The sequence below is a fragment of the Rhinoraja longicauda genome, chromosome 7 (assembly GCF_053455715.1).
Source record: "Rhinoraja longicauda isolate Sanriku21f chromosome 7, sRhiLon1.1, whole genome shotgun sequence".
Taxonomy (NCBI): Eukaryota; Metazoa; Chordata; class Chondrichthyes; order Rajiformes; family Arhynchobatidae; genus Rhinoraja; species Rhinoraja longicauda.
The window spans coordinates 57,900,688-57,919,765 of NC_135959.1; the positions used below are offsets into that span (position 1 = coordinate 57,900,688).

The 19,078-nt window shown below is 41.2% G+C and overlaps 1 protein-coding gene across 1 annotated transcript in view; it reads left to right on the plus strand.

Annotated features, from left to right (window-relative positions):
- Positions 1-639: 639 nt before the first annotated feature.
- Positions 640-19,078, plus strand: part of ccdc83 (coiled-coil domain containing 83) — a 31,378-nt gene continuing 12,939 nt past the window's right edge. Inside the window, exons 1-6 of the mRNA XM_078403131.1 lie at positions 640-677; positions 6,985-7,080; positions 12,678-12,762; positions 13,297-13,465; positions 15,263-15,430; positions 18,550-18,641. Of these exons, the coding sequence (XP_078259257.1) occupies positions 7,007-7,080; positions 12,678-12,762; positions 13,297-13,465; positions 15,263-15,430; positions 18,550-18,641 (588 nt within the window). The 5' untranslated portion in view covers positions 640-677; positions 6,985-7,006. The remainder of the gene's footprint in view (positions 678-6,984; positions 7,081-12,677; positions 12,763-13,296; positions 13,466-15,262; positions 15,431-18,549; positions 18,642-19,078) is intronic.

A 19,078-nucleotide genomic window follows, 5' to 3' on the forward strand; every position in this document is an offset into this window, starting at 1 on the left:
TTTGGCATGCTTGACGTGAACTTCTGCTATTCTAACTATTCTAGTTATAGAATATAACTATTCTACAAACAGTACCAGGTGAATACAAATGTTTTCCAGTTAAGTATAGACAAGGCTGAATCCATTGTTTTTTTTCCCTAGGACCCACTTTATCGCTCTGTTTCATCTTTGTCCAGAGATGAGCTATGGACCATATCAGGCTGTGGATCAGGTAGCATCTTTGGAGGGAAATGGACAGGAGATGTTGCTGGTCGCCTTGCTTCAGTCACCTTTTATGGGAAGTGTGCCCACTAATTCCCGAATGATCACTGGTTTCATTAACACATTAACAATGTACAGTGTCTGTTAAATGAAACTGAACTGAACTAAACGTCTGCTGGAAAAGGAGAACATTATTACCAGGTTTTGGATCCCTCACGCTCCAAACACCCAAGGAAGGTGGTTTCGCATAAAACACAAAGTAGTGAAGGAACCCAGCGGGTCAGGCAGGCAGTGTTTGTGGAGGGAAAAGGTCGGGAACCTTCCCCGGTCCCATGAGGATGGCTTGCAGTGGCTCCGCCCCGCCGCCTGGGGCCGCTGCTGGCCGCAGTCGGCGGTTGCTGTGGGGTTGAGGTTGTGTGTGCGTTGCCCTTGGTTACCGCACCAGCCGCGGCGCTGGGGTGAAGGCCCGGGAGCAGGTGAGAGCGCTGGGCTCCTCGCTGAGGTTGGGACAAACCACGGTTGACGGCCGCCTGGTTCAATGCATTTTGTACCCTCGCGTCTCCACCTCCCTTTCCCCGCTGCCTCGGAGTCGCTGCGTTCCAGCATCTTTTATTCCAGCCGACGCTTGCCTTCGCCTGGCGGTGTGACGAGCTGAGCTGACCCGACCTTGTCTGGGTGGCAGCAGGCAGACAGTGATAGTTGATGGGGTTCTTGTGAATGTGAGATTGCACAAGTCTTGGGAATCGTTGTGCAGGAAGGAACTGCAGATGCTGGTTTACACCAAAGATAGACACAAACTGCTGCAGTAACTCAGCGGGACGGGCAGCATCTCTGGGGAGAAGTGGAATGGGTGACGTTCCGGGTCGAGACCCTTCTTCAGAACTTGGAATTCGATGCATTTTGTAACTATTCTCTCATGAGTTGGATTTAAATGTAGGATGCGTGATTAAGAGGTTTGCAGAAGATGCGAAAAGTAGCCATGTTGTCGACAGGACTACTGCAGATACTGGAATAGACAATAGACAATAGGTGCAGGAGTAGGCCATTCAGCCCTTCGAGCCAGCACCGCCATTCAATGCGATCATGGCTGATCACTCTCAATCAGTACCCCGTTCCTGCCTTCTCCCCATACCCCCTCACTCCGCTATCCTTAAGAGCTCTATCCAGCTCTCTCTTGAAAGCATCCAACGAACTGGCCTCCACTGCCTTCTGAGGCAGAGAATTCCACACCTTCACCACTCTCTGACTGAAAAAGTTCTTCCTCATCTCCGTTCAAGTAGTAACCCCCCCCCCCCCCCCCCCCCCCCTTCCCTAATCTTGAACAATTTTTTTTAAGTGCTGGAGAAACTCAGCAGGTCATGCAGCATCTGTGGAGGGAATGGACAGGTGACGTTCCCCATTGGGATTCTTCTTCAGGCTGAATGGAGATAGGGAGAGAGAGAGGTGGAGGTTGGGCAAAGCCAGACAAGTGATTGGTCTGAAGAAGGGTCTCTGCCGCAGAAGGTAGTTGAGGCCAGTTCATTGGCTATATTTAAGAGGGAGTTAGATGTGGCCCTTGTGGCTAAAGGGATCAGGGGGTATCGAGAGAAGGCAGGTACGGGATACTGAGTTGGATGATCAGCCATGATCACATTGAATGGCCTACTCCTGCACCTATTTTCTATGTTTCTATGTTTCTATGACCCGAAACGTCACCCATTCCTTCTTTCCAGAGATGTTGCCTGTCCTGCTGAGTTACTCCAGCACTTTGTGTCTACCAAGTGATAGGTAGATACAGGTAGAGGTAGATATAGGTATGGAAGGGGGTTGATAGATGGGTAGAAGTGACGAAGCCAAATTGAAAAGGGGACAAAAGGGTGTCAGATAACAAAAATAATTATATGTAAAGGGGTGGAGGGAAACTTGAGAGGTATTAAAAGGGAAATGAGAGATGAGCTCATGGAGTGGACGGTATGGTGATTGGTGGGGTGGGACATGATGGAAGAGGTAAGGATAAGGGTATGGGAAAGGGAGTTAGGGAAGGGGGGGGGGGATTACTACTTGAAATTGGAGAATTTAATGCTCAGCCGGTTTGGATGTAAGCCACCCAAGTGGAATATGAGGTGCTGCTCCTCCAGTTTCCTTGTGACCTCACTTTGGCAAGGAATGAGGCCAAGGAAAGAAAGGTTGTTATGGGAAGGGGTGGGAGAGGATGTTTGATTTTGAGATAAGTGGGGCAGAAAAGTGGCAATTTTTCATCTCTTAATGTGAGATAATGATTGAAGAGATGTGAATTATGAGGCCAAAAGAAGAGATGTAGGTGGAAGGGGACAATGTGGATGTGGAAAGAGAGGTTGGGATAAAAGGAGAAATGGATGTGCCTCCAGATAGGGAGTGGAGGGACTGGGGGGGGGGGGGGGGGAGAAAAGAGTGAGTGGGGGGGAGAAAAAAAGAGTGTGGGGGGGGGGGGTTGGGGGTGTTGGTTGGTTGGTTACCAAATGTTAGAGAATTCAATGTTCATACAGTATTAGACCACAGCTCGAGTACAGTTCTGGTCATTACAGGAAAGATGTGATTTCACAACATTATCAAGACTCGAAAATTGCATCGATAACAATAGATTGCAAAAGCCAGCGTTGTCTTCTTTTGGGGTGAAGGGAAGATGGCTGAGGGGAGACCAGATAAAATGCTTGGAGAGAGTAAATAAGATCATCATTTTTCCTTGACAAAGAACTCAAAAACTGTGGTCAGAAACAAAGTAATTAATAGAAGGATTAGACAAGAGATAAGGATTTTTTTTAACCTGGTGAATGGTAGAACTTTGGTTTCATGCTCCACTTTCTTAAACAAGAGGAGTTCATTTGCCCCATCAAATCTATGCTGGCTTTAAGTTGTTGGAAAAGTTAGGAGATAGAAAAAAATCTCATTGCATTTTAAAAAGTACTTGGTTTTGTAGTTCAATTGTCATGAGCTGCTGAGCTATGGATCTTTAAAGTGAGTAGCATTTTTAACTGGCATAAAGTGACTAAATGTTTAGTTTAGTTCATTATTGTCATGTGTACCAAGGTATAGTGAAAAGGTTTTGTTGGGTGCTATTCAGTCAAAGAAAAGACTACACGTTTGCAATGAAGCTGCCCACAGCGAACAGATAAAGGATAATGATAAAGATAAAGGATGAAAGGAGTTTGGACTGTCTGATCAATCCAGCTAATAAATTATCTCAGTCAAACACTTTCCCAAATTCATAACTTGAACTAAATATTGTTGAGAACTTCCATTCACAAGAGCTTAGATTCAATGCAGAATTGTAAAATCTCCAAGGAAATTCTCCCATTACAAGCACTGCAAGGAAATTCTCCAGCTGGGGTATTTAAATCCATTAACTGAACCTCAAAGTTACACTTGTACCTACTTCTTTCAGTAAATTAAGAGACAATGTGCTGCAAGATTGTTTTCTATATTAAATATAAATTAGTTAATAACTGAAGATACTACTACTGTGAGGCATTGAGCTCCACGATCTTTGCATTTGCAAGAGCATATACTGTCCACACCAGCAAGATGTGATGTTAGCATCCTATGTCAGTGTGGGAAGGAATTCCTCCCCATGATAAAATATTTAATTAGCTCTTGTAATCTATGTTTGTCCAAAACTACCATCAAAAGTGTAATCTGATATTATTTGTACCTGCACAATGAAATTAATTAGCAAGAAGAATCAGCAGGCCTATTCAATCAAACTTGAATTACTTCCCCATTAATATTACATCACTGTTTTTGCTACAACATTCGTGACCAGATATTCAAATGGTGTGGTGTGTGAATGAACACTGTTTCTCCTTCCATTCCCTCATATCATTGCAATCTGACGTGAAAATGTTACCTAATGTGCATCTTCAAGACATCACATGCCAACATTTAGTAATCTGTTCAACGTGGCAAAGTTTTGTGTTAGGTGCCTCTCTCGTTTAATTTAATTTAGAAACATAGAAAATAGGTGCAGGGAGGCCATTCAGCCCTTCGAGCCTGCACCGCCATTCATTGTGATCATGGCTGATCATCCACAATCAGTAACCCGTGCCTGCCTTCTCCCCATATCCCTTGATTCCACTAGTCCCGAGAGCTGTATCTAACTCTCTCTTAAATGCATCCAGTGATTTGGCCTCCACTGTCCTCTGTGGCAGAGAATTCCACACATTCACAACTCTCTGGGTGAAAAAGATCCTTCTCACCTCAGTTTTAAATGGCCTCCCTTTTATTCTAAGGCTGTGGCCCCTGGTTCTGGACTCCCCCAACATTGGGAACATTTTTCCTGCAACTAGCTTGTCCTGTCCTTTTATAATTTTATCTGTCTCTATAAGATCCCCTCTCATCCTTCTAAACTCCAGTGAATACAAGCCTCGTCTTTTCAATCTTTCCTGATACGAGTCCCGCCATCCCAGGGATCAATCTCGTGAACCTACGCTGCACTGCCTCAATTACAAGGATGTCCTTCCTCAAATTAGGAGACCAAAACTGTACACAATACTCCAGATGTGGTCTTACCAGGGCCCTATGCAACTGGAGAAGAACCTCTTTACTCCTAAGAAATCCTCTCGTTATGAAGGCCAACATGCCATTAGCTTTCTTCACTGCCTGCTGTACCTGCATACCACTTTCAGTAACTGGTGTACAAGGACACCCAGGTCTCACTGCACTTCCCCCTTACCTAACCTGACACCATTGAGATAATAATCTGCCTCCTTGTTTTTTCCACCAAACTGGATAACCTCACATTTATCTACATCATACTGCATCTGCCCACTCACTCAACCTATCCAGGTCACCCTGCAACCTCCTAACATCCTTTTCGCAGTTCACACTCCACCCAGCTTTGTGTCATCTGCAAACTTGCTAGTGTTACTTCTAATTCCTTCATCCAAATCATTAATATATATGGTAAATAGTTGCAGCTCCAACACCGAGCCTTGCGGCACTCCACTCGCCACTGCCTGCCATTCTGAAAAGGACCTGTTTACTCCTACTCTTTGCTTCCTGTCTGCCAACCAATTCTTTATCCATGTCAACACCCTACCCCTAATACAATGTGCTCTAATTTTGCTCACCAATCTCCCGTGTGGGACCTTATCAAAGGCTTCCTGAAAGTCTAGATACACTACATCCACTGGCTCCCCTTCATCCATTTTACTTGTCACATCCTCAAAAAATTCCAGAAGATCAGTCAAGCATGATTTCCCTTCCATAAATCCATGCTGACTTGGATTTATCCTTTTACTGCTATCCAAATGCACCGTTATTACCTCTTTAATAATTGACTTCAGCATCTTCCCCACCACCGATATCAGGCTAACAGGTCTGTAATTCCCCGTTTTCTCTCTCGCTCCTTTCTTGAAAAGTGGGATAACATAAGCTATCCTCCAATCCACAGGAACTGATCCTGAATCTATTGAACATCATGATCACCAATGCATCCACTATTTCTAGAGCCACCTCCCTGAGTAACCTGGGATGCAGACCATCAGGCCCTGGGGATTTATCAACCTTCAGTCCCATCAGTCTACCCAATACTATTTCTCGCCTAATGCAAATTTATTTCAGTTCCTCTATCCCTTTAGATCCTCTGTCCTCTAGTACATCTGGGAGATTGGATCTGTCTTCATTAAGGAAGACACAAACAAAGTACCTGTTCAACTCTTCTGCCATTTCCTTGTTACCTATAGTAATTTCACCCATGTCTGCCTTCAAGGGACCCACATTTGTCTTTGTTAATCTTTTTCTCTTAACATATCTAAAGAAGCTTTTACTGTCCTTTATATTCTTGGCTAGCTTCCCCTCGTACTTCATCTTTTCAGCCCGTATTGCCCGTTTTGTTACCTTCTGTTGTCCTTTGAAAGTTTCCCAATCCTCTGGCTTCCTGCTACTCTTTGCTGTGTTATACGTTGCCACGGTTGCCTCCTACCCCCCTTAGAATCTTTCTTCCGCTTTGGAATGAAATGATCCTGCATCTTTAGGATTATGCCCAGAAATTCCTGCCATTGCTGTTCCACCATCATTCCTGCTAGGATCCCTTTCCAGTCAACCTTGGCCAGCTCCTCTCTCATGCCTTCATGGTCCCCTTTGTTCAACTGCAACACTGACACTTCCGATTTAACCTTCTCCCTCTCAAATTGCAGATTAAAACTAATCATATTATGATCACTACCTCCAAGCGGCTCCTTTACCTCGAGTTCTCTTATCAAATCTGGTTCATTGGCAATACTAAATCCAGAATTTGCATTACACTCAGTTTTATATTTTAATAAGTACTAGGCCAAGTGGATCCGTTGGGATCAAACCGCTCCTGCATTGGTGCAGCACCCTCTCCACCCTCCCCCTCCTCCCCACTGCATCCCCCTCAACCCCTTATCCTCCTCCTTCCCCTCCCTCCCCCCACCCTTCCCCTCCTCCCTCCCACTCCATCCCCCTCAACCCCCTTATTCTCCCTCCACCCCCCTCCCTCCCTAGGAGATAGATTTAAACTTTAAAATGTGAATAACAAAAAATATAACACCGATTTCAATGAAATTTCTTCCATTAGTACCAAAGGGACGACGGTGAGTAAGATGGGCCTAAAAAATTGTCACGCTATCGTGTACCGTTTTGGCTGTAGTTCAGGAACAAACAAACAAACGAGAGTTTTAGTATATAGATTTCTAGTAAAATAAATGGTTAACAACTACTAATTATACTTGACACAACATTGTAGCACATATAACTTGCAAAAGCTCTTTAAATTAGTATAATTCTTTTGAAAATGTATTACAGCACTTATCATCTTGAAGTGAAAATGGCAAAGAAAAAGAAAGGCAGAGGAATTACTGATGATAAATCAACATTGGCAGAAGTTTTTCTAGGATTTAGGTAAGTATGCATCCTCAAGTTGCTCGTGTTATTGCTAATGACAGTTTTTGTTTAAGACATTCTCTTCATGCTTCCTATTTTTCTTGCCATCTGCTGCCCTAGATTGGTCTGTTTTAACACATTCTATCAGTGTTTCATCTGCAAACAATAAAAAATCATCACCTATTTGTCAATTGAATGTTAAGAAATGGCAATAGCAACAGAACTACCAATTAATTTTTACTTCTACATTTTGCACTGAGACCATGATCAATGGGGATGATATGTATTTTCCAAAGACACAATTCTGCTGTATTTAAAATGATATGTCACATATAAAAATTGGAAGTCATCCAGATGGGTGGTCAACATAGACCAAAAGTAGCATAATGGCGAGCCACTGCTTTGAATAGCTGCAGTTTGCAGTGAAGGTACTCCCACAGTGTGCTTGAGAAGTGCAGTTTTTGGACCAATAATGGAAAGAATATTTATATCTCGGTTGGGATAATATGCAACTTGAATGCACAGTGGTAAATAGAGGAATTTCCATGCATCTGCTGCTCTTGCCTTTCCAGCTAATAGTTTGTTAATTTATGAAGTCTTTGAACAAGAAAGGTCGTCGATGAACTTTGAAGAATTCTGGAATGCTTCTGGGGAATTTGGTACAGACCAGCATGACCTTCATTATGGTTGTACACCTGGCGTATATTAAGGGATGTTTATGAATACTTGTGTTAGTGCATAAATTGCCTGAAGAGTAAAAGGACGCAACCTCGACCTTGGCTTTCTGGATGATAAAGATGCCATTCTGTTTGAACTGTAACTATTTTTCTGTAGCAATCTAGTATTCAAATAGGTGAAATGTCTTGCATTTTCAAAGCATGCATGGGAATGACATTCCAGCTATTTTCTCATACACTTTACGTAACTGAAAAATTTGTAGCTCGTGCAAACAATTCATTGCTTCATATTGATCAAAGCTAACTGTGGTTCAGAAATCAACTCTGCAGTAATTAGTTCAACGATAGCTTATCTTGGCATCATGTTCAGCTCAGACTTTGTGGACCAAAGGACCTGTTCCTGTGCTGTAATGTTCTTGGTTCTGCAATGTACAATGGTTTCTTACAGCTCAGTGTGAAGAATTATAAAATACATACCATCTATTTCCATTCTTGGAATCTGTGCAAACTATCAGTCAACGTACTTGCCTCTTGAAGAATTATTTATTCTTGTGTAATCAAGTTATTTTCTTATCCAAACTTTGCAACCTGAATCTGGACATTAGGTATTCTTTATTACCATGTTATGTTGCCAGAAGACTCAAAACCACATAGTAAATGTTTAGAGTGCAGTAGCTTATTAGGCATATACAGCAGAGCATCTCCATCTGTTCACCACACACGTGCATCTCTCGGGTATTCACCCCCACTGTTCCTATCTGCCCATCCAACATTTTATTTGGTTCATGTTTCACCTTCCTTCCCCATCAGATTATATCATGGAATTTCATCTTGGACTTTGTGGCCTCCTAACAGCTCCCAGCCTCAATCACTATTTCCACCCTTCCTTCCCCCACTTGACCCATCTGTCACTTGCCAGCTCTTGCCCTACCTCTCCATCCTCACTTCTTTATTCTGGCTCTCCCCGCTAATCTTTCAGTCCAGGGAAACGTCTCGACCCGAAATGACAACAGTTCATTTCTTTCCACTTTATGCTGCTTGACCCACTGAGTTCCTCCAGAAGATTGTTTATTGATTATCATGTTTTCTTAATTTTCTAAGAAGCTCTTTGCTTTTGTTAAAAAGTATTTAACACTAAAATTTTTGGCCTAACACTTATTTTGAAGGGTAATAATACTAGTGTAAAAATTGAATGCCTATACTTTTCAGAAATGTTTCAGAGGTTTGATCCTCATTTATTCAATATAAAATTGAAACTAATTAAATTTTTTGGAATATAACACATATGAGGAGTGGTACTTGAGTTTGCATGAACCTACATCAAATTTAACCATACGATTATTTCAAAATAATGAATGAGTGGGAATGTAATGTGAAGATACTGTATGTTATGCAGAGTTTTTGGTGGGAATGCTAGCTGCATGAATGTGGAAATGAAGGCTATGTTTCCATTTAAAGTATATGGAGAATCAAGCATATGTTAGTATTTTAACCGTTAGTTGTGATAATAGCCAATCATCATCAAAAAATATAAAATCAAGTTCTATCCAACCAATTTCCCTCTACTAACACTCTCCTGTGCCCACAGGAGTTTGTCCTCTCCCTCAACAACGTATCTTTTGACTCCTCTCACTTTCTCCAAGTAAAAGGGGTAGCCATAGCACTCACGTCTTATATCCATTTTCTTCAGAGATGCTGCCTGACCCACTGAGTTACTCCAGAATTTTGTGTTGATCAATGCAGCAACCATTCATTTCACCATGAATCACAAATGCTTTTTCTTACTTTCTCCTCCATCATTGTGGAAGAGATACACCATGGTTGTAAAGAGAGGAAATAACTTGCAAGGCTGCAGTTGTCACCCTTGCTAGTCACCCGCAATGACCGCCTCGCCAACAGTCCGTCTTGTCCCTTCCTTCTTTGTTGTTTTTTAGTATGTGTCAAATGTATGTTTTAGTGTTCTTTAAGCTTGTTTTACGTGGGGGAGGGGGTTGAGGGAAACTTTTTTTAAAATCTCTTACTTCGACAGAGATGCAATTTTTTTCTGTATCGTATCTCCATCCGCACCGTGGCTTAACATCGTGGAGCTGGCGGCCTTTGCTGGAGACCGACTTCAATATTTACAATATACATCAGCTATTTACAATATACATTAATGACTTGGATGAAGGGATTAAAAGTACCATTAGCAAATTTGCAGATGATATAAAGCTGGGTGGTAGTGTGAGCTGTGAGGAAGATGCTATGAGGTTGCAGGGTGACTTGGACAGGTTGTGTGAGTGGGCGGATGCATGGCAGATGCAGTTTAATGTGGATAAGTGTGGGGTTATCCACTTTGGTGGTAAGAATAAGAAGGCAGATTATTATCTGAATGGTGTCAAGTTAAGAAAAGGGGACGTACAACGAGATCTGGGTGTCCTAGTGCATCAGTCACTGAAAGGAAGCATGCAGGTACAGCAGGCAGTGAAGAAAGCCAATGGTATCTTGGCCTTCATAACAAGAGGAGTTGAGTGTAGGAGCAAAGAGGTCCTTCTGCAGTTGAACAGGGCCCGAGTGAGACCGCACCTGGAGTACTGTGTGCAGTATTGGTCTCCAAATTTGAGGAAGGATATTCTTGCTATTGAGGGTGTGCAGTGTAGGTTTACCAGGTTAATTCCCGGAATGGCGGGACTGTCATATGTTGAAAGACTGGAGCGGCTAGGCTTGTATACACTGGAATTTAGAAGGATGAGAGGGGATCTAACATAATCTAAACATAAAAGATTATTAAGGAGATGGACACGTTAGAGGCGGGAAATATGTTCCCAATGTTGGGAGAGTCCAGAACCAGGGGCCACAGTTTAAGAATAAGGGGTAGGCCATTTAGAACAGAGATGAGGAAAAAACTTTTTCAGTCAGAGAGTTGTAAATCTGTGGAATTCACTGCCTCAGAAGGCAGTGGAGGCCACTTCTCTGAATGCATTCAAGAGAGAGCTAGATATAATTCTTAAGGATAGCGGAGTTAGGGGGTATGGGGAGAAGGCAGGAACGGGGTACTAATTGAGAATGATCAGCCCTGATCTCATTGAATGGTGGTGCTGGCTCGAAGGGCCGAATGGCCTACTCCTGCACCTATTGTCTATTATCTAGTGACTTCGGGAGCTTCATCCGCGGGAGCCTGCGGACTTACCATCGTGGAGCTCGCGGTCCCTGTCAGGGATCGACCTTGGAGCTCCAACCACGGGAGCCTGCGGACTTCAACATCGTGGAGCTCGCGGTCCCTGGTTAGAGACCAACTTTGGGAGCTCCAAGCCGCGGGAGCTTCGACCCTCCCGAGAGATTCGATCGCCCCGACGAGGGAACTTCAATTGCCCCACCGTGGGGGCTTCGATTGCCGGCTGCGGGAGCTTCGATCGCCCCGACTACGGATGGATAGGCTGCCCCAACTGCGGGAGAATAAAGAGGAAGAATATTAGACTTTATTGCCTTCCATCACAGTGAGGAATGTGGGGAATCCACTGTGGTGGATGTTTATGTTAACTTTTATGTAGTGTGTCTTGTTGCTTTTTTTTGTATGACTATGGTAATTTGAGTTTCACTGTAACTTAATTGGTACACGTGACAATAAACAGACCTTTGAACCTTAGAATTACTGGGATAGTGTGAACCTTTCGATCTCACATATTCCTCCAATCCTCACTTCAGGTATTTTGAAATGGTGGTGTTCATGAATAGGATGAGGTACACTTTCAATTACATAAGTGGATATTTAATTGTACCTTATTTCACTTACAATTTTGTAAGAAATTTATTTATTACTTGTATTTCCTTCCAAAGTAGTTATATTGATGTCACTACCGTTAAACATTTTGAAGATCAATGCAGCCAGCTTCCTTTTCCCCTGCTGCAAATTCTATATCCTTGTCAATGATTAATCTCACATCCTGGCAACTATCTCTGGGAGAATGCCTTCAAACTTAGACACAAATGCTGGAGTGACTCAGCGGGTCAGGCAGCATCCTGGAGAACATGGACAGGTTACATTTCAGGACCCTTCTTCAGACCTCCCTTCGATGTCTTCAAACTTCGTATGGTAATTCAACCTGAGCTGAGCATCTGTCAACTTAGCCTTTCCACTTCCACAACATCACCAATTTGAACTTCTTCATCAACCCATCTAGAACTGAAACCTGTTTTATGGTGTGCTTCCTCCAGATGCTTTAAGGTGGTCTTCCAGCATCCATCCTCCACAAACAAGTTCATTCAGTTCAACCTTGTGCTATAAGATCGGAGAGATCGGAAATCTTTTTGCCATATACATCCTAAGAATTCTGTTCACTTCATGCTCTGGCTCTTGCTGTGCCCACTACCATTGGCAGCCATGTCTTTCGCTGTTTAAATTCCTTATACCTCCATTTTTATAGCTTTAAAACTGATCTTCAAAGCTATTTTTTTTCCATATTGCTGCCATTTTTTTTCCTTAACTTGATTCCAGTTTTTGATTACATTTTGGGTCTTGTTTCAAAGCACTATTTAAAAGAAATTGGGGGTTTTTCTATTCTGTATTGCACTTGTACACTAATTATGAATTACCAGATACTTATTTGTTACTTTAACTGGGTTTGAAGGGCCCCAACCCGAAACCTATCCACGTTCTCCAGAAATGCTTCCTAACCCACCGAGTTACTCCAGCATTGTGTCTTTGACTGGGTACAACTTTGTTTATCAATTGTAAAACATTAAAATGTCAGGAATTGTTAATATGGACTTGAACTTTTTTTCTGAAATATATTTTTGTATGAGAGATCAGATAAAGCTATTTTACAAGGCTCCATCATGTGTGGTTATTGTAATCTTAATTATCTTTAATAACCTAACTCCAATGATACTTTTGGGGGGTGGGGGAATTAAATGTTGATCAATAACACCTGGTTTGTTGGGTTTTAATTTTCTTCTTAGATTTCAGGTAAAGGAAGCAGCTATTGAAAAATTCACAATTAAATTAAAAGGGCTTAAAGAAACGAACGCACGACGCAAAGAACGAGTAAGGCACTATCACATGAATAAAACACGTTACTTAGATTGGTAATATTCGCACAATAATCTATGCTTAATTTGGTTTAGTGATCAGTTGCAGCCTCTTTCAATTTAGACTTGTATTTGTGGCTGTTGTTTGCAGGGAGATATTATATACAATTCTAAACATTCCAATATAATACTGCCAAGCTTGTGCCTATGGTGTCTCGTATGGATCAAAATGCTCCATCTACTTTCCGCAGACAAAAATGGCTGGTATTCTTTCATTTGGTTTAAATTTATAAATTGAGAAAATGTTTTTTTAACCACTTTTCACCTTGCCTCGTATCTAATAATGTTAAATGTCAACTGTTGCTTAGTTCATGGCTTAATTACTCCTGAATCGTGTTCGGTGAAGGAGAGCTAATGATATTGAACTTAAATTTCATTTTGTCTACATTTGATACAATTAAGCAGTGCACATAGAGCGGCAGTAACTCCATTTTCATGTGCAATGTACTAATGCTCATAAATATTTCTGAATTTTCTGCATTTTTGTAAGAATGGACTATTGAAGAAGGAGCAAAATGAACACATCAGGAATTTATATAATTTGGCCAAGGAACAAGAGAAAGAATTAGAACGCAAAGAGTTAATCAGCATTGACCGAGTAGAACAGGCCATGAAATATATAATGGAGCTAGCTAAACAATATGAACACCAAGTGCACGGTATTAGTTGTCTCATGTTTTTTTAAACCTTTTTTATTTCTGCCTAATAAATGTGCCCTAAACTGGAGCTTGTATGTACCATCATCATCTGCAAATTTCATAATCTATATATTGAATGGTCGAGTGCTCTTGTAAGTGAATATTCAAAAGCACAAACTCAGTAATGACATGAGGGATTCACATTTCTATTCTTGGTTCTTTTACACTGTTCAATTTTAATTTTCTATTTAGTCTGTTTTGGCAGGTATTAGAAATAAATGTTGTTGTTGTTGTTGTTATCTTCCTTCATTTAATATGTTCCGTAAAATGAATAGTGTTGTATTGAAACTTTAAATCAGTAGCAACCAGTAATACCAATCTGTAGTTATGATGTCAGTTCAACTCCAGAAATTAAAACTAGGACCTGTTCTGATACAAAGTTTAACTCTCCCGAAGTTTAACTCTCCTAAAACTCTATTTTAGTTTGGAGTAAGTTTCCAATTTCATACAGTGAAGTCAAGAGTGTTTATTTATCATGTGTACCGACAACAGAACAATGACATTCTTATTTGCAGCAGGCCTGTAAACACAATACTCTAGATTAGATATTATTTTTTTTTAAATTAGTGTCGGAGATTGAGCAAGAAATATATTGCAGTAATATTGTCAGTGAATAATAGAATACAGTAAAATTCCATTAATTCACTACACTTGGGATTTGGTAATGCCAGATAGCAGAAGAAAAAAGTAATTGACTTGCATTGAAGATTTACCATTCATTCATGTCTTTATAAGATGCCAAACGAATTTGCATTTGAACAATCTTATATTCACAATACAGTAAGGCTGCATTAATCTACTGTATGATTGTTCGGAAACCCAAATGGTGTGGCGTGTGGCTCAAGAGGTTTCCCCAGGCACATCAGGTTATTAGTTCCACATTCCCTCTAATACAAATGAGCTGTGCTCCTTTTGAACTCATTGGATTCCCTGGAAAATGTATTCTATTTTATAGTGTTTTTATATAAAGTGAATTTAAGAGTTGGAGTATTGATCAGAATAACATCCAATTGTCGGGGGGGGGGGGGGGGGGGGGAGGGGGTAGAGAGAGAATGAGATGGGAGATGCAGTGATGGATTTAACCACAACAATAGGAAATTGTCCAAATCCTGAATGTATTGGTTTAATTGAATGTTACTGTGTTCTATTATTTACTGTCAAAATTACAGCAATATATTTCTTGTGCAGACTCCACCTCTCAATTTCAGAGCATTCTCAATGTCTCATTACATTAGAAGTCAAGTTTTTAAAAAAACTTTTTTATTATCATCTTGAATTACAATAACTTTAAGTGTTTTATTTAGATACAGAGTAAAATACTGTGAAATAAAGGAAGTATTTGAGGGTTACCAAAAACTTAATCAGAGGTGGGTTTTAAATATTAAAATAATGGAAAAGGAATTGCATAAGCTAAATGATTTATATATTGGAGGAAAAGTGTCCAGTGTGACTGAAGAATGCTGTTGTTGAGAGGAGGACAGGGAAAGTTCAGATCAGAGGTAGAGGAGCAGCAAATGAGTTGGGAGATGCAGTGATGGATTTAACCACAATAATGGGAAATTTGAACCTGAGACATTGAGGAATCAGACTCCATATGTGCGGATAGGTCCAATGAGAATGTGATATGAATGGGATAGGATATCTTAAATGAAGAGGGAAGGCCTTTAAGAAAAACTTTACATTTATAGAAGTCAATTGTAACTCTACATTATATATTAAACATGTTTAAAATTCTTACTGTTTTCCTGTTTGGAGTAGGAATGCAGATCAGTATAGTTGGTGTGGAGCAAGAGATCCTGAAGATGACAGTCGTGAAAGAGCATTGGCTAGAATACAAAAACGTTGGCAGTATTAAACATGCCAAAATCATTAAGCTTGGAGAAGATGAAATCCATGAGATGTCCCAATGTTTTGATGAAATGGAAGGTAATAATTTACCCATTAATGAAGTTAGTCATTCAGCCCAACTCAGCTATGCTGACCAAGATGCCCCATCTAAGCTACTCCCAAAGTAGGTCCTCAGCCACTTTGCCTGCAGTTGGCCCATATCCCTCCATTCATTCCAGATACCCACCACCACGAGTGGAAAAGGTTGCCCCGCAGGTTCCTATTAAATGTTTTCTCTCTCACCTTAAACCTATGTCCTCTGGCTCTTGATTTCCCAAACCCTGGGTAAAAACAAGTCTGTGCATTCACCCTATCATTTCCCCTCATGATTTTATACAAATGTATAAGATCACCTCTTAGCCTCCTGCACTCCAATGAATAAAGTCCTAGGTTGCCCAATCTCTCACTATATTTCAGGCCTTCGAGTCCTGGCAACATCCACATAAATCTTCTCTGCTCTCTTTCCAGCTTGATGACATGCTTCCTTTTGCAGGGTGGCCAAAATTGAACAAAATACTCCAAATGTGGCCTCACTAACATATTGTACAACTGTAACATAACATCCCAACTTCTATACTCTGTATCCTGACTAATCAAGGGGAATGTACCAAAAGTCTTCTTTTGCCTATCTGCCTTTGATGCCACTTCCAAGAAACTGTCCTCCAAGATACCTCTGCTCTGCAACATTCCCCAAGGTCCAACTATTCACTGTGAAGTTGAATTAACTGGGCTCTAATTTCTTCCTTTTCCAAATATCGGTCCAACATTAGCAATCCTTCAATCTATTGCTAACTTTCCTACAGCCAAAGAGAAATGAAAATTGATAGAGCTTCCAAAATTTCCTCCCTTCCATCTTTCAACAGCATGGGGTATATTTCATCTTGGTCTGAAGATAATACAATAATACTTCGATAATCCACTTTCTGATTTGGCATGCGATTCATTGGGCCATGTTTTTAGCGCTCCCTTTCCATTCACCAGAATCCTGGTTCCTTCACTTCCTTGAAATTTAGACACAAAGGGCTGGGTAATTTAGCAGGTTCGGCTAAACATGGATATGGATCCATGGAGAACATGGATAGGTAATGTTTTGGGTCGGGACCCTTCTTTGGACTAATAGTGATGGGGGTACAAAGCTGGAAGAGAGGAAGGGCAGTACCAAGCCTGGCAAACAGTAGTTGGGGAGGGAGGGAGGGAGGGGGGGGTGGGGGGTGATAGCCAGATGGTTGAACAAAGGCTTGAGATGGAAAACAGAAGGTGTGAGACAAAAGGATTGAAGAGTTGTGAAGAGTGATACCAGAGGCAGGAATGTGGCTGAAAGGGGAGGGCAAGGACAGAAATAGGTGGGAGTCCAGGTGGGGGAGGGGGAAGAAATGGGACTTAGAAATAGGGGGTGGGGTTTGGTATAATAGGAGAATGCAATCTTCATACCATTGTACTGTCAGCTACCCAAGCAGAATATGACATGCTATTCTTCCTTTTTGCTCATACCGGCCAACATGTCCCAGCTACACTAATCCTTCCTGCCTGCAAGTGATACATATCCCTCCAAACCTGTCCTATCCATGTACCCTTCTGTTTCTAAAATGATGGGATAGACCCAGCCTCAACTACCTCCTCTGGCAGCTTGTTCCATACACCCACCACACTTTGTGTGAAAAAGTTACCCCTCTGATTCCTATTAAATCTTTTCCCCCTTCACCTTGAATCTGTGTCCTCTGGTCCTCGATTCCCCTACTCTGGGCAAGAGATTCTGTGCATCTACCGATCTATTCCCCTAATTTTGTGCACCTCTAGACAATCACCTCTCATCCTCCTGTGCTCCAAGGAATAGAGACCCAGCCTACTCAACCTCTCCCTATAGCTCACATCCTCTAGTCCTGGCCACATGCTCGTAAATCTTTTCTGAACCTTTCAAGCTGGACAATATCTTTCCTATAACATGCTGCCCAGAACTGAACACAATATTCTAAGTGCGGTCTCACCAACGTCTTCTACAACTACAGCATGACCTCCCAACTTCTATACGCAATACTCTGACTGATGAAGGCAAATGTGCCAAAAGTCTTTTTGACCACCTTATCTACCTGCGACTCGACCTTCAAGGAACCATGCACCTGCACTCCTAGATCCCTCTGTTCTGCAACACTCCACAGAGGCCTACCATTTACTGTGTAGGCCATGCCCTTGTTAGGCATCCCAAAATGCAACACCTTACACGTCTCTGTATTGAATTCCAACCATTCCTCCACCCACCTGGCCAATCGATCCAGATCCTGCTGCAATCTTTCACAACCATCTTCACTATCTGCAAAACCACTCACTTTTGTATCATCAAACTTGCTAATCTTGCCCTGTATGTTCTCATCCAAATTATTGAGGTAGATGACAAATAGTAACGGGCTCTGCACCGCACCCTGAGGCACACCACTGGTCACAGGCCTCCAGTTCGAGAAGCAACCTTCCATCATCACCCTCTGCTTCCATGGAGCCAATTTGCTATCCATTCAGCTATCTCTCCTTGGATCCGATGCGATTTAACCTTCCAGAGTAGCTTACCATACAGAACCTTGTCGAATGCCTTACTAAAATCCATGTACACATCTACAGCTCTGCCCTCATCGACCTTTTTGGTCACATCTTAAAAAAACATCAGATTTGTGAGACATGACCTCCCACGAACAAAACCATGCTGACTATCCCTAATCAGCCCTTGCCCATCCAAATGCCTGTATAACCTATCTCTCAAAATACTCTCTAATAACTTTCCAACTACAGATGTTACGCTCACCAGCCTATTGTTCCCAGGATTTTCCCTGCAACCCTTCTTGAAAAGAGGTACATTTGCCACCCTCTAGTCTTCCAGCACCTTTCCTGTATTTAAGGAAGACTCGTAAACTTCAACCAGGGCTCCCGCAATTTCCTCTCTAGTTTTCCGCAATGTCCTCGGATCCTTTTCAGGATGCAAGCATGTAAATGATTAAAAAATGACAATCATATCAATATAGGAAAGTTAACTGCAGCACTTTTTAAAAGGTGATATTTGCTGTCTGCGTACATCAAGGGACAGAATATGAAAGCTATTTGAGCTTTTTATGTATCCAAAATTACTGGTATAACTGATCCTTTCAATTTTTATTTTCTGTCTGCCTTTAAAGAACACTTTCGTAAAGCCTTGGCAAAGGTAAAAGATGAAACAGACAGATTAACAAAGGACCAAATGGATGAAAAAAAGGAAATTGCTACACAGGTGACCAAAATATTTAGTTTATAATGCTATCTCTCTTTTGTCACTGAAAGATGCAGTTATCATTAAGCAAACAGTTTGATTTCTAAAATATAACAATGATGAAAATGAACAGAACACAATATCTAAGAGTTTGGTCTCTGATGCTATCTAATTTTACTTAAGTTGGAAAATGAATTATAGATGTCATATGAATGTTTGTAATGATCCAAGGAGTTCTGAAACAAAGTTATCTTTCAGAATTGTTCAATGTACAATTTTTAATTATGTTTCAGATAACTTGAACTGGTATTATGAAATATATTTATGGTATATAACAAGATAACAAACATACAAATTGATTGAAATCGCGTTAAAATAAAAATAAATCCGTTCAACTGCTTTCCTTTAATGAACATGGCATTGACTCGTATTATAATAAAAGTATAACAGAAAGCTTA